Here is a 23,698-nt window from a genome sequence, read left to right as displayed (position 1 = left end):
CCTTTACAAAGGGCTGGAGAGACATTCGGCAGTTAAGAATGCTTATTGCTCCTGCAGAGGACCAGGTTTAGTTCCTAGCACCCACATGGCTCACAACCAACCAAGACTCCAGTTTCTGGCCTCTGTGAGCCCCTTCATGCACACGGTGTTCATAAACTCACATAAGTACACACATACATGCACAGAGGACTTGAGGTCCTGTCATGTTCTTGGATCTCTTTCTGAAAGCCTAGGGAGTTAGCAAAGGGAAGGTGTACAGTGGTGACTCTTGATTTGCCAAGCCTGTCTTCCAGACTGAGACTTAATCAGCCTGGAACTTGTGGCAATCCTTGTGCCTCAGGCTGCCAAGTGCTGCCGTTGACAGGTATTGGCTACTACACTCAGCTCTGCTGGCTACATGTTACATCTGGCATCCAGTTACACACACACACACAAACATACACACATGTTGTATGGAAACCTTAGCCAAAAGCTACTTGGTGTTAGGCATTTTTGACTAATCTTGTTTACAGTGGAGGCTCCAGGGCAGTCATCCCACACAGCTAACAAAACATGTCAGCTTACCCCCACAAAAAGGCCCATGTGTCACTGTGACACTCAACTCACAAAAACTCACTAGCATCAACAGACGTTTTTTGGAAACAATAACAAATCAACAACAAAACCAAAAACCTCTCCTTGAAACTTACGCCTTCATGCACAGTTCTGTTTGGTGACACACATACCATTCTGAATGATATGATTTTAAGCTAAGATTAGCACTGATGGCCTGCTCAGAACCACTAATTTCACAACCATACAAAGCTAAAGGTTTCTCTAGATGGCTTAAGGCAGGATTTCTGAATTCTGATAATTTATTCAAGAAAGAGTCGAGCAGCAAAAACTTTAGCTTTGTGGGTTCAGAATCAGTAACCCTGACTGAAACCAGGACTGGTTTCAAATGTCACAGACTCTGCTTCAGCTGCTATTAATGGGAACAAAATTAACAACATAGACCCCACAGTCTTGGAAAGCTTTTATTAACATGGAGGAACTCAAGAATGCTGAAGCCCCTGTACTGCAAGCCTCTGAATGAGTATGAGCAGGGAGGGGCAGCAGGAAGGGACCCTGTCCAGCACGTATGGTCATCACCCAACTGATAGGCTTGCATGGTTAGGGGGAAGGCTTTTGGTGGATAGCACATTTGTGTGGCTCTAAGAGTTCAGCCTTGACAAGCAGGTTTCCCTGCCAGACAAAAAAACAGCCAGAACCAGGGACAACAGCTGCACAGACACCACCTTAAAATGGAAATTAATGAGGCTGATTACATCAGGAGGCACATTCCACCCTGATCATAAAACAAGAGCAAGAAGGCAGCTGGGGCTCTACTACACAGCCTTTCCTAGATAAGATACCTTTAAATATCAAACACCTGCAGGGCCTTGCTCCTTTCGAACAGTACATGGCCTCCCAGTCAGCCTTTAAGACTACTGTTATTTCTGTTATCTATTATTATTTGGATTTTGAACAAAATTGATGGAGTAGGAGCCTGTAGAAGAATCCTGCTTGATCTGGAAATTTTCTGTGGAGAGCCCAAAAGGCCGCAGAACCAAGTTGCCGAGATCTTTTAGTTTACCTGCAAATATAAAAACAACTCAGATGAATGCTAGAACAAGCAAGGTTAGCTGCCTTTGCCTCTTGTCACATGCTATAGTTTCCAGTAACCCGACACTCTCTGGGAAGGCTCTCAGTCTTTTTCCTCTACAGCCTGAGCAACAACTGGAGTTCCAGGTCCTTCAGGCTCCCTCCAGGGAGATCAGTTTCCTGTCAAGCTGGCTAGAATGGCCCAAGGTTAGGGACTTCCATGCTGAGTTCTGGGTGAAGGCATTTGGCTGACTGAGTCTTCCTGGCTAGGAAGACAGGGTCTCCCTAACTCATCTGCTCTCAGAAAAACAAACACAAAAACAAACAAACAAACAAAAAACCCAAACCACCACCACAACAAAAACTGACAGTAGCTATCTGCTGAATTCAATCCAACATGGAACATTTTGCTGAGCCTCTCCCATTTATACAGCTTTCCACTCTGCTTTTTACAAGGCTCCTGTTATTTTGTGGCAGGAGTTGGGGTGGGGATGAGATCTTTTTCATTTGTCTAGTGCCACTAATCTCAATAGTTCAGGGTCCCCAGCCCCAGCTTCAGGCTTTACTCATTCATTACTCAAGTAATGAAGACACACCAAAAACAAGGAAGAGGCCCATGGAGTTTGTGTGTTAAGATGGAACTTGCAGATTTTCAGGATTTATGGAATAGTAGAAAAAATTTACAAAACTATGACTGCTCTAGAAAATCTTGGCTGCGATGGGAGAATAAAGTTTCAGTGCTTTCTAAACCACATTAACGTTCTTCTAGGCCTGCTTTCATGGAGATATGGATGAGGGTAGATGGGAAGAGGCAGCTTAGCCCTCAGACTACTATGCTCCCTCTTATGCTGTGCTAGCAACATTCACCACCCTGAGTCCCCACTAGAGTAAAGACCAAGCGAAGAACTTGTAAAGTTGCATGGTGTGCACAGTGGAAGCTTCTGGACTTCATCTGAGACCTGGCCCATAGAGACTTAACATATTTGAAGAAAAGTTTATCTATTTTGGAGTCAGCTCCCAGAACCCAGGGCAATCACTCCGTTGTAGGTACTCCAAACTGAAATCTGGAGCGCACACGCTCACTGCTACTGTCCTTGTGCACCACTGACATAAACCTTGGGTACCTGTACCCCCAAGCAGCCAAAAGGCCAGAAGCACAGAAACTTGGGTAGGACATCACAGCATAAAAAAAAAAAAAAAAAAAAAAAAAAAAAAAAAATCAAAAATCAAAAATCAAAAATCAAAACAGGTATCCTTAGGGAAACCTGAATCACAAACAGGAGCCTATTCTGGGGTCGTTAAAACAGGGCAAAGAGAAAAAAAAAAAAAGCCACATGTACATGTCCATGGTACACATCTGTAATTCTAGCACTAAGAAGGCTAAAGCAGGAGAACTGCCATGAGTTCATGAGTCTAGCTTGGACTACTAAGTGAGGTAACAGTATGTCATCATGCTCTATGGAGCACGTTTTATTAGTGTAGTGTTCTTATGCACTAATGTTTTGGTTTCAGGCTGGTCTGTACTAAAGGAAAAGCATCCTTTGAGTACACAAAGACTATCCCAAGGTAAAAGTAAAGTATCAAACTTCCCTAGGTCCTCAGTTTGCCCAACTAGCTGAAGGACCTGCCTGCATGAGGACCTTTGAATTTCATGCTTCTGCAAATGCAGAGGTAACTAAAATTATCAGCCACCTATGGGCTGCCTAGGTGTGTAGGACTGGATCAGGTAGAGGCTACCAGGTGGCTTTGCTGAAGCTGCAGCGCAAGACCCTGATCTGACAGACACAGAGCAGAGCACAAGGTTAGGTCTCCACAGTAGGGAAAACCTAAGACCTGGTGGACTGATTCACTTAACATATGCAATGTGCATGTGTACAGCTCCTTTTGTAGTACAGATGGAGGAAAGATGTGCACAATGTGGTCTATAGAATAAAGTAAACGAGAATCTGATGGAAGATAAGACACAGGCAGAGACTGAGTCTATGGGCTAATCTGAGCAGGGGTTTTAGGTCCTCTCCATGATAGGTCCTTGGTTGGGGTATAGGTCTCTGCAGGGGGACCCAGGGCCCAGATTTTTTTTTGGCTCTGTTGGTCTCCTTATGGAGCTCCTGTCCCCTCCACGTCTTTCTATCTTTCATAAGATTCCCTACATTCTGCCCAAAGTTTGGCTATGAGTCTCAGCATCTGCTTTGATACCTTGATTAGTAGAGTCTTTCACAGGCCCTCTGTGGTAGGCTCCTGTCCTGTTCCCTGTCTTCTCCTGCTTCCAATGTCTATCCAATTTGCCCTATTGAATGAGGATTAAGAATCTTCCCTAGAGTCCTTCTCTTGTTTAGCTTCTTTAGGAGTATAGGTTTTAGTATGTTTATCCTATGTTATAGTCTAATATCCACTTATGAGTATATACCATGTGTGTCTTTCTGCTTCTGGGATACCTCACTCAGGATGCAAGTAGGTTCCCTACTCAGGGGAGCATGTGCTGTCTCTGCCATGAACTCAGAGGCCAGCTCTTTGATCACCTCCCCCTGGGGGGTGCAGGCCACAGAAGAAGACAATGTAGCCAGTCCTAATGAGACCTGATAGGCTAGAGTCAGACAGAAGAGGAGGGCCTCCCCTATCAGTGGACTAGGCAAGGAGAATGGAGGGGGAAGAAAAAGGGAGGGTGGAACTGGGAGGAGATAAGGGAGGAGGCTACAGGTGGGATACATAGTGAATAAATTATAATAAATAATAATAAAAAATAATAATAAAAGGGCATAGGCAGAGACAATGAGCCACACAGCCAATGGGTGGGGAAGAAGACAGGAGGCCACATTCTGCCTGTATTCAGGTCCTAAGCCAGGCCTGGTGGTCTATTGATGCTTTGCCACAGGAGTCCACTGACAGCTTGAAAACAGTTTCAAACTTGATACTCTGGTGGCAAAGTGAAGAATGGACCAAATGGGGAAAGCTTAAGTGTGCTCTGGAAGTTACAGTTTCATGGCATTATGCAAGAGCACATTTATTCATGGAACAAACATCTCTATGATGCCTCGTGAAGAGTCTGAAGCCACAGCTCAGCCAGTGGGAACTCAAAGGAACATAACAACATATATGGGTAGATTCAAGTTTTTAGTGTCTAAAAAAGTCAGTTTTTGCTGTCTATGATGATGGCAGAGAAGCAGCCAGCTTCTATGAAGACTGCTTAATACACACAGTCACACACACACACATTCCTGTTGCTGTTTAGGCCAGTGTCACTGTTCAAACGCTAAAGCAGCCTCATCCACAAGGCAGCCTATCTGCCATACTTGTCCTAGGCTGCTAATGCTGTCTCCTAGCTTGCCAGCAATCAGATTTCCTTATTCCCTCCTGTAACAAACTTGGCACCTTCAACCTGAACATGCCTACATGTCCCTTGTAAAGGTGGAACCTATACTAGGATCTTATGGTAGAGAAGAGTCAAACCTGCTGTTTAAGAGTAGAGAGCCAGTTCTGATTAATCTTAGTTTCTCTGACTCAAAGCAACATTCTACCACAGTAGCCCAAGTGGTTCATTACGTAAACATCCCTTTGAAGATCCTGACTGTGTGTGAGATCATTTACCCTGAGAATAAGCAGGAATGCTTTTCTTTGCTGTGATTACACAAAAAAGGCAAGATGAAACCTAGTGACCGACCTGCTGAGCCAAATTTTTCCCTAGCGCTTCTGTGGGATGGCCACACCCTACTCTGACCCATAAGATCCCCTCATCTGAGCTGCCTCTACCACATTGTCCCTCCTTGCTGTGCAGTCATATTCCCTAGTAAGGGTCATTAAACGTAAGTTGTCAAAACTTGGACTGCTGGGTTCAACTCCAGTTTCACTTCAGTACGTCTGGGGTAGACATGAAACTCAGCATTTTGGCTCTTCTCTAGTGATAATAGGCTGTGCATTAAATTTTGAGAAACTCTCTCCAAAGACAAGTTTAGGCTCATGGGCCAGAGTAGCAAAATTTCCCAAATGGCCCTAAACATATTTCTGCAACTTTGTAGCATGTATTTATGTCATGTGGAGTTCTTAGAATTGATAATCATAAAATCAAAATATCAAGTAACTCTGAAAACAATGAACATGTTCTATGTCTTGCAGCATCAGATATTCAGCCTAGGTTTAATTCTTATGTAAAAATACATTTCTCATTACTATGCAAATTTGCTCTTATATTTAAGACACACTAAATTCTGTTAAAGAATTATCATTTTTGTAATATTAACTTCATCTTATGTGTGTGCATCTGAGTGTATGTATATGGAAGAGCCCAGAGAGGTCAGAAGTGCCGGATCCTCTGAAGTTGTAATTACAGATGGTTGTGAGCTGTCACATGGGTTCTGGGAGCCAAACATGGTTCTTTCCAAGAGTAATAAATGCTTTTAACTGCTGAGCTCTCTCTCTAGCTTCTTAAAGAGTTACTTTAAATAAAGTTCATGATTCATTATCAATGAATGTTTGATATATATATTGTATGCATTATCTGTATGCATAGAATCCTGTAAAAATTTTGTGGGCAAAAGAAGTTTAAGAGTGTATAAAGTCCATTAATTCACCTGCCTGAGTGATCTACTGGAAAGTCTGTGCACCTTCTCTAGACACTGGTGTCTAGCCATATATGGTGAAGCTAATGTATTGATATTCTCTTTTAGGCCCTTGCAATGCATATCAAAGATTCCGAGAGTATTCATAAGGGAGGTGTGGCAGCGTTTGAGCAGAGGTGTGAGAAAGGTTGAACAAGACAATACAGTTTGTCTAGGAACCATGTTCTTGGTAAAGTAAAATGCAAGAGCTCTGATTCTAACTAGGAAATGTTCAGGCAAATATGAAAACTAACTAGATAATGGGATAAATGAATCCACTGCCCCAACTACCCCTTCTACCTTTTCTCCATTTTGTGCACATGTCCACAGGCGTGCAAGTAGAGACCAGAGGCCACACTGGGTATCTTCTATTCCTGTCTGATTTATTTTTTGAGACAGGGTCTCTCACTGAACCTGGAACTTCCCAATTCAGTAAGAGCAGCTGGCCATAGAGGGCAAGGGGCCCTCCTGTCTCCATCTTCTCAGTGCTAGGATTACAGGTGTATTCCCTTCTGCCTAGCATTTTTTAAAAATATGGGTTGTGAGGCTCTGAACTCAGGTCCTCTGAGTAATCTCCTCAACATTCTCCCCTGATTGCACATACTTCTCTTGTCTTCTCAAGCACTAAAAAGATTTTTAGTGCCATTTTCAAACCAAAACTCTGACATTACTGGCTGTAATGACTACACACTAAATAAACTTAATACCTTAAGAGGTGATTATGTAATACAGAAATTAAACTGCTTTTTGAAATTATCATGTGAAAGACAAGGTAAAAATTTGGTTCCTGAAAAAGCTGATCCCCTATCTAAGACAAATTGCACTTTCCGAAATTAAAAAAAAAAAAAGCTGAGAAGGGCCTTGTCCCCAGTATTGCAGCAAAGTTGCAGTTACAATGACACACACAGACACACGCACACACACAGCAGTCTCAACAATATACATGGCACATTTATACATATGCCTCAAAGAGATTTTGAACTGCTATGTTCTCTAAGTGAATAAAAACAATGACGGTTTTTGGCTGTTATGAATCAAAAGAAAGTAAAAAAAGCAAACTTACCTAACATCTCTTTTTTTAATTTTTCATTACGTTCTTCAATTTGCCTAGGTAATCTCTGAGGAAAAAAGAAGAAATAGCATTTGGTAAAAATTCTTACTTAAATTTGAGAAGTGTTTAAAAATATCATGTAAAAATAAGACAAGTTAAAGAAAAATAAAGGAAAAAATGCACTGGTGTTGCAAATAAACTACAAATAGATTTCTTTTTTTTGAGACAAGGTGTTGCTCCAGGCTGGGCTTGAATTTGTGGCATTCTTCCTGCCTCAGACTTCCACCTGTTGGGATCACAGGTGTGTGCCAGAACACTGTGAATATTTTACTAGAGTATGCTAGTTATATAATCTAATGGACTGCATGTTAAATATATCATGTTCTTTGACCCTATTTACTTTCAATTATCCTATCTTCTTTTCTCATGTTGGTAAGAGCAGTGACTTAATAATGCTTCAAATAAGTCCATTATCACAAGCCTTACTCCAACTCACCTCCCATATTCTCAGTTTTCCTAAAAAAATATTTGCTTTTTTATTTGTGTGTATGTGTGTGTGTGTGTGTGTGTGTGTGTGTGTGTATGTCAGAAGGCCAGAAGACAGTGTAGTTCTAGCTGAAGTTCTACGTGGTTGTGAGCTACCTGATGTGGGTTCTGGGAACTCAGCTGAGTCTTCTACAAGAGCAGGAAGTACTCATAACTACTGAGTCATCTCTCTAGCTCTCAGTTCTTTTTAAATTGCATTTGAGTGTGTGTGTATCTACATGCATCTGTGTCTGGAGTCAGTTTTTTCCCTCTCACCATGTAAGTTCTAGGAATAGAACTCAGGGCATCAGGCTTGGCAGAAAGTGTTTACTTGCTGAGCCTTGTCATCACATTCTCATGTCTAAACAATGTCTAGATCAAATGGGGTTGGGATGACATCAGAAAAGAATATGGTGAAAAGGTAATGTTAGTTATATCATTAATGTCAAAATAGAATTAGACTAATAAGGCTAATTAGAAAACTATGATGATACAGATTATTATTTGTTTGATAATCAGGTTAAGGGGATTAATATTAATAAAGGAAAAATAATTTTTAGCATTGTAAAAGATTAAGGTTTTGGACATAGTCTGTTCTGTAAATGTTTGAAATTTTTACTAGTAATGCTAAACCCACAGCTGCTTCTCATGCTGCAAAATGATAGAATAATGATGGGTACTCAAAATAAATTATTGGGTTAGAATTAAGAACTGATAAAGAGATTATGATAAATAAGGAGAGTATTATTCCTTCTAAATGTAAGTGTTGATATTAAATGGGATCAAAATATGAGAGTTCCTAATAGAGAGAAAATAAATGATAAAATTAAGTAATATAGGTGACATTTTTTGGTAATTATGAAATTATCATAATCTAATGAGTCAAAATCATTAACTTTCGTTAAACTAATTACCAGCTGTTAATTCTGTTCATTCTAGGCTTTTTTGTGTTCATTCCTATCCTAGGCCTAGAGATAGAATTGATAGTAGAATGAAGGTGTAAAATATTATTTGGTGAATATTTGGTGACTAAACAGCTCATGGTAGGGGTAGTAAAAGGGCAATTTCTAGGTCAAATAGAAGGAATGTAATTGAAAAATTTTATTGAGAATGGTAGGTGAGCAGAGCCTAAAGGGTCGAAGCCACATTCATAGAGATATGCTTTTTCTGTATATATGTTGATTTGGGGAATTAAAATTCGATAAGAAGTAGGATGTTAGATAAAGAAATGTTAATTAAAAGTGAAAGAAGTAAGTTAATTATTCTCTTCTAGGTTGATGCTAGAGGTAACTAGTTGGAAATCATACTTATTATACTAAGAGAATATGAACCTCATCAATAAATAGATATGTCAACGAAATGTCAGTATCTTGCTGCTGCTTCAAAACCAAAGTGATGTTTTGATGTAAAATGAAATTTTAGTTGTTGAAGTAAGCAGACAATAAGAAAGGTGGAGCCAATAATTACGTGTAGTCGTGAAAGCATGTTGCTATAAAAAATGTTGATCCGTAAATGCTATCTGAAATAGAAAATGATGTTTCTAAATATTCTGATGCTTGTAAAATAGTAAAGTGTAAGTAAAGTATAAGATCAAAAGAAGACCTCAATAAAAGTTTGGTGAATAAGCCAGTTGTAGATCACACACCTGTAATCCCAGTACTTTTCTAGGCTTGAACAGAAGGATCACTGAGAGCTGGAGGCCAGTCTTGTTAAGTAAAGTTACCAGCCAGCCAGGGCTACATATTAAGACTTTCTTTGTCCCCCCAAAAAACCAAAATAAGTGGTGGCAAGACGATGATGAGTTTTAGGTCAACTTGGGCTAGACTGATACATTTTTGCAAGTGAACAAACACAAAGGGGTATATCACAATCACCCATAATTCCATTTCTAGGAGATCTGATGATTTCTTGTAACTTCTATATGCACCAAACACCATGTGGTACACATACATACATACAGGCAAAACACAATAGTTTAGAGGACTCATTCAGTAACCTGTGTTACTACAGGGAACAAATATCTCTGATGCGACAAAGAAAAGCTTACACAGACCATTTATTTATTTATTGGGTGGGGATAGGGTCTTTCTATGTAGTCCACCTGGTTCCATAATTAGTTTACTTTTGCCCAGTGCTTACAGCGTGTGCACTCATGTTGACTCATTCATGTTACTTTCAGGTGGCGATCAAATGGCACACAGTTCCAGCGAGTAAGTAGCCATCACAAAGATCTATTTCCCAAGTATTTTGGTAATCATAATAACAAAATTTAGTTGTGATCCAAAAGACTAAAGATTCACTATGCACAAAGCAAAAGAAAGAGAAAATACTTTTTGGTTGTTGTTTTCTTTTTGAATACAGGGTCTCTCTTATACAGCTCTGGCTGTCCTGGAACTTAATAGACCTGGAACATAAATAGACCAAGGCTGGCTTTGAACTTACAGAGATCCCCCTGCCTTTGCCTCCCGAGTGCTAGGATTAAAACCAGGCACCCCCAAACCTGGCCTGAGAAAACACTTTAAATTTTGTTTTACCATACAAGCTTCTCTTGCTTGATGGACTGATGGATCTTTTTCTAATATCGATTTATAATCTTCCAGTGCTTCATCTAGTTTGTCCGTTTTCTCATACAACTCTGCTCTCCTTAGTATTGCACGGATATAGTCAGGGTTTAACTGAATTGCTGTAAACAAAAAAGAAACTGTTATCTCAAGAAAGGGTTGAGAGTACCTTTAAAGGCACTGTCATTCATTACTGGTGTGGTGCAAATTAATACAGCCACCATGGGCTCAGTTTGGAAGTTCCCCAAGAAATTAAAAATAGAACTACCATATAACCCAGCTATTCCACTCCTGAGTGTATAGCTAGAGGGTGAGATACCCTACCAGAAAGATAGATGCACACCAGTGTTTATTGCTTCTCTATTTACAATGCCACAGAAATGAAACCAAACTAGATGCCCATCAACAGACAAATAGGTAAGAAAAATGTGGTACATACACAAAGTGAAATATTAATCAGCTGTAAAATATTTTTCAGGAAAATGAATGAAATTAGAGAGTATAATATTAAGTGAAGTGATCTAAACTCAGAAAAAAAAAACCTGCATGGAAAAACTCTATATGAAGATCATAGACTATGATCTACACATGTATATATCCAAACAGCTGTGAGTATGAGTTCAGCAACTAAGATCCTTATTGAGTCACAAAGACAAGTAATTTAAAGGCTACAGGAGAATTCTGTTCCACACTTGAGTTCTGATGCTGAGACAGCTTCAAATGTTTTCACATATTTACTACTATAAGAAATAGGCTGAAAATCCACTTGAAAGCATGCTTCTCTCAGATGACTCCTACAAAGAGTCCCTGAAAATGCTATCCCACAAAGCTGCTTCTTAAAAAGCCCCAGTATGAGGGGACACTTGCCTAAGTACACATCCAAACCCATCTGTCTAGTTGAGGCAACCATCCTTTTAGTCAACAGAAATTTTTACCTTTGCTGCAGTCACTGATGGCCACCTCCTTCTTGTCCTGTAAGGAAAGACAGACGACATTCACATAAATTCCTCTAGTTTCATCTCAAGGGCTCAAGGGCTCACTGGCATGATCTGATCACCAGAGATGAGTATGAAATTAAATAGATATAATCCCAGTACTCAGGAAACAGAGGCAAATGGATCTCTGAGTTCAAGGTCTGGTCTTCAGAGCATGTTCCAGGATAGCCAAGATTACAGAGAAACCCTGTCTTAAAAACAAACAAACAAAACCAAACAACTATGTATACTGATGGTATACGTCTGGTCTTATTGTAGCTTGCTCCGCCATGTTTGGTTGCTATCCCTGGGAGGCCTGCTAGTTCCTAAGGGGAGGTGGAGTGAGGGTGGATCTAGGGTAGGGTGAGGAGAAACTGGGGAAAAAGGAGGGAGGAGAAACTGTAGTCAGGATGCAATATATGAGAGAATAATAATAATCATCATCAAAAGATTGTGGCTGGAGAAATGGCTCAAAAAATGCAAGAGCACAAAGAAAGATGGTTATTTCCTGAAATTGCTAAACCAGGACATTTAAAACCTTAATATAGTTGGATCATGTAAAATCGATGAAAAGGGGAAATGAACTGTAAAGGCCCACGGTGTGAACAATTACTTTTGAAATGTCTTATGCACACTAGACAAGATATAAGTCCGCCGTGGAGAATGTGCTAGCATTTGTGACACATTTGGAGATTGAATGTCAACTTAAAAGTTTGCTATTTTGGGCCAGCCTATTGACAGTATGTATCACTTTAATAAACCTAATTCTAATTATCAATGAAAATAGAAGTAAAATATCCTATAATCAGGTTTTATCATAGAAATCAATACAATGAAAGAATTTACATTCCATATAGAAAAGATTTTTATTATTTGAGGGATATTTGAAAGGTAAGTTGGGGAAGGAAACTAGCTTCTCTAGAAGAATCAGTGAACATCAAGGTCACCACCACATTCTTATTTAATATTTCACCTGGGCCTGGGATTCATCAAGTAAGCTAAGTTGGCCAGCTACTGAGCTCCAAGGATCTGCTTCCCCAGCCCTGGTTAGAAGCACATGCCATAACACACAACTTTTTCTCTTGGGTTCTGAAGACAGAATGTGGGTTCTCATGCTGACAGGGAATCACTTAACAAACTGAACTATTTCTTCAGCCCTCAAATTATCTTATTCTTTATGGACTTTATATAACTTGAAACCTGGAACTTATTTACAGAGAAGACCTAGATGAAAAAAGAATATTTTAAGAAGAGGAGGAGGGGGAGGAAAGAGCAAGAAGAGGGAGAAAGAAGATATACTATAATTGAGAAATGAGCATAACTTTATGTCTGTTTCTTCCTACTTATCAGATTTCCATAAAGTGAAGAAATGTCATCAAATGATTTTGTTTTATGTGTTGAATAGTAAAAAAAAAAAAAAGCCTAAAAGCCTTTACAATTTAAATGTACACTTGAGATAGTACACTCTTTCTAGAAGCTACTATGACAATTTATATGTATGCCTCACCTATGCGCCCACTGGCAGAGAATGATGCTGTCGGTTTTCTTTACCACTCTCTGCCAGTGACCAGCAAGTCTTAGCAATCCTGCTGTCCCTGCGCCCCTGTAGTGCTTTGTTTCAGGCATCTCATGGCCACATCAACTTTTTATGTGGATGCTGGGATCTGAAGTCACATCCTTCATTCAGCGTGCACTCACACGCCCTGAGCCATCCTCCAGCTCCCTTGAAGCTGTAATTAGGTTGTAAGTACATCTTATCACTAGTTGGTCTATTCAGTTGAGGAACTGGGGCATTTTACTCACTGCAACATCCTTGGTTTAAAACACAAGGATAAACAAATCCATACATGTAAAGCAATCTATATGACATATAAAGTCAGTAGTTTAAAACAACATAAAGCCTTTTGCGTCCTTTAAAAAGCCTACTCTTTTTGGGATTAGTTAGCTAGACCTAGAGTAAAAGCCACTTAAATGTGTATTTTGCCCAGGGATTCCCAGTCAGCAAACTTGCCTTTCTGAAATTCTTCTCAATTAATTAAAGCAATTTATGGTTTTATTGTTGTTGTTTATTTGTTTTTCTCTTTTTTTTTGTGGGGATGGATTGTCACTCTGTAGCCCAGGTTTACCTGGAATTCCTGGTAATCCTGCTGTCTCACTCTCCTGATTTCTTCTCAACTTTTAAGCCTCTAATTTATGGCCTTCTTAAAACATTATAACAGTTAATCTTGATTGTCAGCCCGACAGGAGTTAGTACTAGCAGAGAAACAAACCTCTGGATGTCTGCAAGTGAGTTTTGAGACTGAAGCAAGAAGACCCACCCTACACGCTGGTGGCACCTGTCCACGTTCTGGGGTCCAAGACTAAACGAAGAGGAAAGAGCCAGCTGAGCACACATCACTTCCTGATTGCAGATACAGTGTGACCAGCTACCTCACATGCCTGCTGCTGTGCCTTCCCTGTACATCCTGAAACTGTGAGCCAAAATAAACCCCTCCTGACTTAAATTTCTTTTTTCAGGTCTCCCATCATGGCAACAAGAAAATGAACTAGTACAAGTATGTAAGTGCAATTAAAAAAAAAAACAAAATGACCCCCAAACTCAGCGCTAATAAAGATACTGTTTGCACAGGAGCAGTCAGAGTACCAGGTGCTTTGGGTCTTCTAGGACACATACACTTAACATCAGCAAGAACACAAATTTTGGTAATTCCTTGTCTAGACAGGATTGGTAGAGTTAATCCCAGGACTTGGAAGGTTGAGGCTGAAAAGACTGCAGAGATGAGGCCAGCCTGAACTACAAATGAGATTCTGTTACAGACAATAGTAAAATAACCAAAACAACTAGTTTATTAAGCTAGTCCAGCTTTAAAAATATTGCAGAAGATGATGGCTTACAGCTGTCATCCTAGCACTGATAGGCTGAAACAGAAAGATAGCTATAGCTTGCAGAGTCTGAGGCAAGCATAAGCTAGACAGTGCATTCCAGGCCATAATGGGACTACCAAAGCTCTGTTTCAAAACAAACAATAATAACAAAACAAAAAAGAAAAACATACAAAAGTCAAAATAAAATAAAAAATTTTAAATGACAACAACAAATCACTAACTGAGGCAACTGCAGAAGCAGAGTCTCAAATCCTCCAGGTACACAGTCTGTACACCTACTGATACTGAAGGGTTTTTAGGTCCCATTTTGCAGTGACAAAATGCATCCTGAGAGTGGTAACAGGAAGAAGCAAATGAAAAGATCAGATTTTTCATATTTTAATCTGGAGTTTTAACTAGTGTTTGCCTATTCCGGGACGTGTACTCCTTGCCTCCCTGCTTCACTAGTGCCTAACTAGTTCACAGGTTCCTAGTTAGTAGGAACCTCTCAGCCTGCCTTTATCAAAGAATTTGCCCTGCTGCTTTAATGAGGAATGTTAAAATGAGCCTTAGTCAAACTTCTCTAAGTATTTTTGTAGCCTCTTAATACACTTTTCATCAGGGAAATACATAGGAATACATGTAGAAAAAGAATTTGAAACCCCTGTACTAGTTTTGGAGAAAATGACCCTACAGAGCACCGGAAATCATGCACCTAGGGAAAGGCCAGCAGTGGATCATACCTGTTTCATTCTTGCAGCAGCTCTATTTGAAAACAGAACAGATCGATCTTTCTGGAAACAGGATGGGCACATCTGAAGGGCTTGACTGTAAGAACTCTCAGCTTCTACGTAATCTGAGGATAATACCAGAAGATGGAACAGTCATTATGATTTTTTTTTATTATTATTTTGTCAGGTTGTAATGCAGTTTCCTACTCAGAGGACCAAAGTTTGTTTCTTTTTTTCTTTTAGATTTTCAGATAGGGTTTTACTGTGTAGTTCTGACTGTCTTGGACTTACTTTGTATACTAGGCTGGCCTAGAACTCATAGAGATCCACCTGCCTCTGCCTCCTGAGTGCTGGGATTAATGGAGTGCACCACCATGTCCGGCTTAGGACCAAAAATGAAAAGATGGTCCTAGGTCATTAGGTTTTAAACATCATTTCCCCCTTTCTTCTCTCTGTAAAGAAATAGTACCTGCTCTTCCAAATGGTACCAGACTGGCATGTGTTTAGGAGACTGCTGACCATGCTGCCAGACAAGAGCTCTCAATGGTCAAGAGTAGCCGCATGCCCTCCTTGTTCAGCTTTCATTTGATTCAGTAATTTAGAAATGAATTTCCATGGGGGTTTAAGGGACTGGGTAGGTGAAAGAATATAATGTGAGGTCCATGATTCAAAGTGAAGAAGATAATTCAAAGGTTTGGGGTGTAGCTCAGTGATGGAATACTTGACTGTAGGTGCACAGTATTAATCCAGTCCCTAGCACTGGGGGTGGGAGGGAGGGAGGAAGGAAACAAACTATTGGTTTCAGTATTAAAATTAAAATAAACCAGGCATGGTAGCACATGCCTTCAATCCCAGCACATGGGAGGCAGAGGCAGGTGGATCTCTGTGAATCAAGGCCAACCTGGTCTACATACTGAGTTCCAGGACAGCAAAAGCTACATGATGAGATCCTGTCTCAAAAAACCAAAACAAAAAGTAAACCAGCTAGGCATGGAGGCACATACCTTTAACACCAGCACTTGGGAAGCAGTGGCAGGTAAATCACTAAAGAGTTCAAGGCCACCCTGTTCTACATATTGAGTTCCAGACCAGGAAAGGTTACATAGGAAGACCTTTTCTGAGGGCAGGTGAGGGGGAAAGGAGATCATAAGAAAGAAACAAATAAACAAAAAAAAAAATTAACCTAAAAACAAGTAGAGGAAAACACAAGAGCTCTCTTAGTCATGAGCACTCTGAAATGTGAGAGATTGCATAACACTAAGTATATTGTTGGGATAAACTCCAAAACATTCTTAAGCAAAGACAGGAAATAAAGAGTACTGCTGAGGTTTGAATGAAGCTTGCTCCTCCAGCGTTATCTGTTGGTGGAGGAGATCTTCAAACACAGGATCTACTGACAGGTCCTTGGTGAGTGATGGTGCTGCCCCAGGAGGGAAACAGGTGTAGTGTACTGGATGAGTTTGTAGGATGGGGAAGTTGTCAGAACTCCTAAGCCTTATCCCCAGCCTCTCTCATACCCTGTGTGATTTGAGATGTTATCCCTCCCTCCTGCACACATTCCTACTGTCTGGTTTGGGACCAAAGCAGCCATTGCTGATTTTTTTTTACTTCTAACTAAAACTACGAGCCTGTTTTCTTTATGAAGTTAGCTAAAAGAATTAAAATCTAATTAACAATCACAGAAAAAGACACTTGAAAGAAAGCAGGTGTGGTGACAAATGTCTATACACCTAGTTAGGCTAAGGCAGGAGCATCATTTTCTATCTTGGCCTAGACAGTGGGATCTTGTCTCAAAAACCAGAAAGAAAAAACAAACAAACAAACAAACAAAAAAAAAAAACTAAACAACAACAACAATAAAAACTTCTGGAAGGTAGCAAATGGGGATGGACACTTGGATGCTGCTTTTACTGTATAGTTAGGGTTTCCAAAGCATGAGCTAAATAGCTTTCTCCCTGACTTCTGGATTAAAAGCTAAATTACAGAAAAAAAACTATGTTGGTAAAAGAGCCTCATAGTAATTGCTGTGACTGAGGACAGATTAATTCCTGGTGTTAAGCCCAGAGAACTAACTGCCCTCCGCAACTATTCTCTGGTGTATATCTGGGACTCTGAAAGGACAAGGATTGAGTGAGCAAATACTAGTGAAGTGTAGACCTCACCTCCTCTCTTAAACTGTTCATTCCCCTCCTCCTTTAGTTTAGCGCTCTCTTCTCTTCTTTTCTGAAAGAGATCAAAGCATTACACATTTTTTCACAGTATTTATGAATGAAGCATAGTCGCTCACGCTATAATCTCAGGATTCAGGAGGCTGAGGCGGGAGGACTGTTAAGAAGTTGAAGCCAGCCTGGGCTACAGCTGAGAACCCATACCAAGAACAAAAACTTAAACTTGAGACTCTCTCCTCTTAGCTTCTAATAATTCAGCAACTTATACAGATGACTTCAAATTTATCAAACACAAATGCAGAACAAATGCTACCCTGCAGAAAAAAGATAGAACATGCTGAATCTGGTATGTGCTTCCTTCAAGGGACATCCTGATAATGTGGTTGCTCCAAGGCAAACTGGCAACACCACCTGGAGACCTGCCTGCCATATCTGGATAGTGTTTGTCCACCCCCCCCCCCCGGAAAAAAGCAAGTAAACAAATAAAAACAACTCATAGAACCCTTTCCCATCTCTCTATTTAGTACTGAAACCTTTGACTAAATAGAGCTATTTCATGTACAAGAGAAGCTTAAAACCTAAATAAGTGGTACTCTCAAGATTAGGAATCATGCCTGGTGGTAATGGTACACATGTTTAATACCAGCACTCTAGAAGGAGAGTTTGGCAGATCCCTGAATTTGAGGACAGCCTGGTGTACAGAGTAAGTTTCAGGACAGCCAGGGCTACAGAGAGTAACACTGTGTTTAAGTAAAAAAAAAAAAAAAAAAAAAAAAAAAAAAAAAAAGACTAGAGACCAAAATAGAAACCTTACTTCTCTTGAGAAGACTTGTTAAATGTGCTACCGAGAAGGCCATGTATTGTTAGATGCTGGATCAAACAGAACACTTGAATCTTGGTAGGGATGCAAAAAGCCTGGTGTAAACTGACACAACTTTTTAATGGTATCTACTATGCACCAGACAGACATTTGTATGTATACAACAGTAATTCATTTCAGGATAGAGCATGCCAGCCCTAGAGCATTTGCCTGGCATATTTGAGGCTCTAGAGCTAACTGCTAACACCAAAAGTAGAAAGCAAACACACCCCTTTCTCATAGGTCACCATATCTGAGAAGGGCTGTTCTAAGAGTATACAGCTAGACGGGTGGCAGTGATGACAAAAAAGAAAAACGGTGATGCTAAGATTGTATTTTTCCAATACTACTCATGAGAGGTGACTGGACTGTAATGTTCTCTGCTGCTCTGGCTACACGTTTTGAACACCAGAAAAACACAATCCTCAGCAAAGCATATTAGGGAGTATATTTACGGAAAGAGATAAGGAACTCAGATACCAATGGCAAGCTTCAAGTATAAGCTGAACAGACAGTTAGGGTGCAAAGCAAGTCTCCTGATGACCAAAGCAGAAAATGCAAGTGCTTAGTCTAGCCAAGACAGACTGCAAAAGCAGCAAATTAAATTCTAGTTACCTCCATGTCTTTGTCTCACTTTATCTAGACTCAAGGTCTTGGTCAGAAATATGCAACAAGCTGCACACAGGTTCTCTGATTTCTCTATTAGGTAGGGGAGTGATAGACAATAGTATAGCCACTCAACATCGTACCAACACAAGAGAAGCCTGCAAACAGGAATGCAGGGTTGGATGCTTAAGAGCCAAGAAAACAATCATTTTAATGCAGAAATCTGTCAGCTTCTGTCTAGCCTTTAAAGACTTTCATGCCCTTGTTTTAACTCTAATCTCAACCTCCTTTCATGTCTGTTCTCCAGAGACAAAATTCATAAGGGTATTTCTGCAGATTAAGCAGCCAACCAGATGAGACTCTTGCAAGGAAAGAGGAAAGACATAAGAGACTACTCATTCCTTGGTAAATTTTAACATTCTGTTTTCATTGGGCCTTCTATAAAAGGATGGACAATCCAGGTCAGCCTGAGAAATTTTTACCAATTCTTCATAATTAGGAGGTCTAAAAGTTGACCTACCAAGAACTCTGGAATATAACTCTGAGGTCAGTTAATCTCTTCTCAGTGAAAACTGGAATCCAGCTTCCTAGTGTGCAGCACAGTGGATAGATCCACCATCTCCTGCTCCACTGATGTTGTAAATTCAGGGAGGATTAATGCATGTTGACTGTCTCCACGAAAACAGCTAAAAATGGCACTTTAGGGCGAGAGCCAAACTATCTTCCTAGTTGTGTCAAGAAACTAACTTGATCCAAATACACAGGAGTTTATTCTGTGGCTTGAATGTACTTCTTCAAAGAATAGCCCATGTACCTTGCAATGTTCCTGAAACCCAAGGACAGACTTCATTGACAGGCTGAGCACCAGGAATCTCTCATGCACACGTGGCGGCAGGGCTGGTATTCTGCAGCACTACAGGTCCCTTCCCAGGTCTCTGTATGAACAGAATCTTCCCATGTGCAGAAGAGTTCTCTCACCCACCTCCACAATGCCTTTTAGTATGTTCCAGAGAAGTCTCACAGGAAACATCTGCTCTTGTATTCTATTTTTCGCAGAAATTGGAACCAAGAAATTTTACAAAGCTTTTTACTCAGTAGGAGCAAATATCTTAAGGGGAAATAGTAACAGTGTTCTGTACTGTCAAGCATCAGAAAAGCTGCCAAGAAAAACTAGTACCCTTGATGAGTGATCAAATTTTCAACACCTAAATTCTGCCTCTGTTCAGATAGGCATCTAACTCACAGCAAGTTTCATGCCCTAGTCCCACAACCTGCTAGGATTACAGGCTGACAATCACACCTGGCTCCAAACTGTACTCCACTACAGTACTAAAAACTCACATGCAGGAGGCTGAGGCAAGAGGATGATGAGTACAAATCTTGGGCTACATTTCAAGACCTTGTCTCAAGGGAAAACAAACTAGGGCACCGTAGCCTATGCTTGTAAGCTCAGTAGGTTGGGAAGCTATAACACAGGAATCAGCAGGATTGTCATAATTTGAAGCCAGCCAGGGCTAAATCTTAAGATCCTGTCTCAAAACAAGCAAACCACCTCAAAGAAAGAAGGAGAGAAACAAGAAACAGGTAAGAAGAGATACACTAAGGATGCTTCTTCTTGTAAGATCACAGATGACGCAGCAGTAAAAGAATTAGTCAGGCCCCTTTGCTGCTTCTCCAGCTATGACTGAACTCAGAAGTCCTGAGGTGGTAATGTGGGGCTGAGCAGTGGAGCCCAAGACCATGACACCCTGATTGGTGGTCCTATTTCCTAGCTAGTACTTTTGCTAAGCTCACAGCACATGGGAGTGACAAGGCAGGCCCATCCTGCAGTAAGGCCGTATCTGTAGTCAGAACCATCCTTTCTAAAAGTACATAAAAGAAGGGATTTCCTTGTTTTGTCTGTTGTTGCTGTATCTCTTCTCAGCTTTCCTAAATGATCCTTCACATGAAATCCATTTTAGTGATTCTTTATGGAACCTGAATCTGCCACCACATCCTATCTCAACCTATTCCTTTGGTGCTCTATCTCAAACACTTCCGTAAGTAACTCTTTCGTGGCATAAACTACAAATCTTCATTCACGTTCTTTGCAGATAAGCTCCAACACCATAGTAACTTCTCTGACTATCCTGTCAGGTAACAAAGGAGGGTGCCAGCAGGGCAGCTCCAAGACAGGGAAGCTGAGAATGAAGTTTTCTTATTAAATGCTATACTTTTCTCATTAAATGCTATACACTTTGGACTTCGGTCTAGGTAATGTGGTTGGAGAATTGTTTATCATCTATTAAGTGTGTGGTCTTGTCCTTACTACCCACACATTAACCTAAAACAAATAACATTAGCTTAGTGGCTTGTACACTTTTTGTATCCAACAAACAGCTACTACCCTCTACAATGTATCCCTTGACACTTACTGTGCTCTGTAGCTACAATGCCACTAAGGTATTCAGAATTAACAAGCACAATTTTTTTTTAAATGTAGGAGGGCTCTGTCTGTCTGTACATCTGCATGTCAGAAGAGGTCATCAGGTCATCAGATCCCTTTATAGATGGTCTTGAGCTACTATGTGGTTGCTGGGAATTGAACTCAGGACCTCTGGAAAAGCAGCCTGTGTTCTTAACCACTGAGCCATCTCACCAACACAACAAGCGCAACTCATAACACAGTGCTGAATACATTTACAAAAAGTTTGTTGCAGAAATGTTAGCAACTTAACCTTAGTACTGATCATTTAAAAAAATAAAGTAAAAGGCAGCAGTGAAAATGTATTTTAGCAGTAGAGCACTTGCCCAGCATTTATAAGGGCTTGGGTTTGATCTCTAAAGCCACAAAAAACCAAGAAGGTAAAGGTATAAGTATAGATACACGTTATAAGCATGTTATAGATCACTGAGGTAGAAGATCGAGTTCGAAATACATGGGGAAAACCCAGCAAGTTCTTTGTTAGGCTGAATGGTTGTGCATGCTATAGTCACAGCACTATGGAAGTGAGGGTAGGAAGACTGGGGGGTAGAGTTCAAACTGAGCTTTACAGTCACACCTTGCCTCAGAAAACAAACACAGTAATGACTTAAAAATTTAGAAGAGTTCTAAGTGAGGTAGGCATGATGGCTCAGGTCTGTAACATCAGCATTTGGAATGCAAAGGCAAGAGGATTATTATAAGTTCATTCTACATATTAAGTTTCAGTTCAATCAAGATGACACTGTGAGACCATATCCCCCCAAAAGCAACACCACCGCCAACAAAAGTGGCTTAAGAGGCAGATTACCCACAGCCCTTTACCTGTTTTTCTTCTTCTGGCATGTTTTTTTCCAGTTCAATTAGGTATTCTTCATCCAATTCAGAACTTGAATCATCACTGGCTTTGTTCCCCAACATGTGCGCCCCTGATTGCTCCTCCTCAAATGAGGCGCTACAGTCATGAAAACACTCCTCTTCCCCATGGTCCTCCTGGGGACACGTTTCAGCATCCTTTAGTGGCTTGCTCTGATCCTCGGGATCAGGAACCTGGGGGCTAGCAGACACTGCTTCCTGAGAGTCTGTAACTTTCAAACCATTGAACAGATCTTCTGGAACCTTATAGTTTTCTGACTTCTCCTCCATGCTGAGTTTAGGGAAGGAAGCGAGGCTAAATGTCTGGAAAAAGAATAAAAGGAAAAAATATTTTATGTAATGATGTTTACGTATATATTAAATTCTGTCTTTCACACCTAATTAAACCTCTGCATCCAATCCCCAAATACAACTTGACTTTTGCCTAGGAGCCATTATTTTAAAATAAGCTAAAAAATTAGCTTATTTTTGTGATTTTCAAGGCAGGATTTCTCTGCGTAACCCTGGCTGTCCTGGAACTTTCTTTGTAGACCAGGCTGGCCTTGAACTCAGAGATCCACCTGCCCTCTGCCTCCTCCAATCAGCAAGTGCCACCATGCTGGGCCAAGGGAGTCATTTTTAAAAACAGGGTATTACCAAGTGTGGTGGCCCATACCTGCAGTCTCATCATTTAGGAGATGGAAGCAGGAAGTCCAGAAGTTCAAGGTCATCCTTTGGCATCATAGCAAGTGTGAGGCTAGTCTAGGCTACATGAGACCCTATATTAGCTCCTTCCCTAACCCCCAAATAGATTATAATAAACTCACACTCAATGACAATTACCAGTTTAACTGATAGCCTTTCCTGGTCAAACATGGTATCAGTTTCATAGTAAGACTTATATCCCCACTTCCTCCCGGTGCTGGAGAGTGAATCCCAGACCTGTGGTGTATGTAAGTCAACGTTTTAACCACTCAGCCAGACCCTCAATCCGTACCCTAATTTAAAAGGCTGATTTTAATGCGACTCTTTCATGTCCTGCTGTTTTCTGAGTGGCAAAAAATTAGGCAGAGGCCAAAACAGTGGCAGGAAATAAAAGAAACGACTCTAATCTTTGTTCAAAATAAATGACCAAGTCGGCAACAGAAAACAACGAAGTCCGCCTGGGCTACGACCATCGCCACAGGAAAACGAAGTAAGTTTCTTGTGGAGCCCAAGATGGCACCTGTGCCCAAACCGTGCTCATCAACTTAACCGAAATGCCAAACCGTACAGCCTAGGTAGCTAATTCTGGAAGGGGAGTCTGCGCAGGTGTTCTCACAGGGATCCTCGAGGGGTAGACCCAGGTTTTGGGGGCTGGTTCTCAACCCTCGCTGCGCGACTCTGATGTCCAGATCCTGACATTACTGGTCTGCAGTGGAGCCAGGGCCCCTGTATTTTTTTTTTTTTTTTAATGACCCGAGTAATTTTTACGCGCAGCCTATTAACCACGGCCGCCCTAGAAGCTGAGTCAGACCCTTCTTCTGGTCGCAGCAGAACCACGCCATTGACCCATTGTCGCGTTGGAGTCCGAATTCTTCCTAACCCGTTCCAAGAAAAGTTAAGCGCAGGCCTCGCTTCTACGCGGCTGTCGCTCTCCTCGCAGATCTAAGTCAAGGTGAGAAGAGCCCGCGCCTCGCCCCCCCGCGCCTGTCCCCGGCCACAGTCCTCACCCACGGAACCCACGGCGCTCTTCACAACCTCACAGCTCCGCTCTCTACCGCTCCGGCCTCCGAGACCCTCTACTTCCGTCAGGTGCACTTCCGGTAGTGCCCACCAATGGTATTG

The 23,698-nt window shown here is 40.9% G+C and overlaps 1 protein-coding gene across 2 annotated transcripts; it reads right to left on the bottom strand.

Moving 5' to 3' along the window:
• Positions 1–1,000: 1,000 nt before the first annotated feature.
• Positions 1,001–23,698, bottom strand: Ttc1 (tetratricopeptide repeat domain 1). Of its 2 annotated transcripts, none has more exons than XM_021648694.2 (8): positions 23,584–23,698; positions 21,842–22,195; positions 17,085–17,145; positions 14,935–15,047; positions 11,288–11,324; positions 10,326–10,474; positions 7,279–7,333; positions 1,001–1,615 (listed from the first exon to the last, which is right to left on the bottom strand). In XM_021648694.2, exons 2-8 carry the CDS (start codon positions 22,160–22,162, stop codon positions 1,482–1,484), a joined length of 870 nt encoding a protein of 289 aa, XP_021504369.1. In that variant the 5' UTR covers positions 22,163–22,195; positions 23,584–23,698; the 3' UTR covers positions 1,001–1,481. The 2 variants fall into 2 exon arrangements, with proteins under 2 accessions (XP_021504369.1, XP_060219809.1); XM_060363826.1 differs by lacking the exon at positions 23,584–23,698 and adding an exon at positions 22,548–23,117.

Source organism: Meriones unguiculatus, chromosome 11 (assembly GCF_030254825.1).
Source record: "Meriones unguiculatus strain TT.TT164.6M chromosome 11, Bangor_MerUng_6.1, whole genome shotgun sequence".
Lineage (NCBI taxonomy): Eukaryota > Metazoa > Chordata > Mammalia > Rodentia > Muridae > Meriones > Meriones unguiculatus.
Note: the sequence above shows the minus strand (reverse complement) of the source record. Positions and strands in the feature narration are given on the sequence as shown.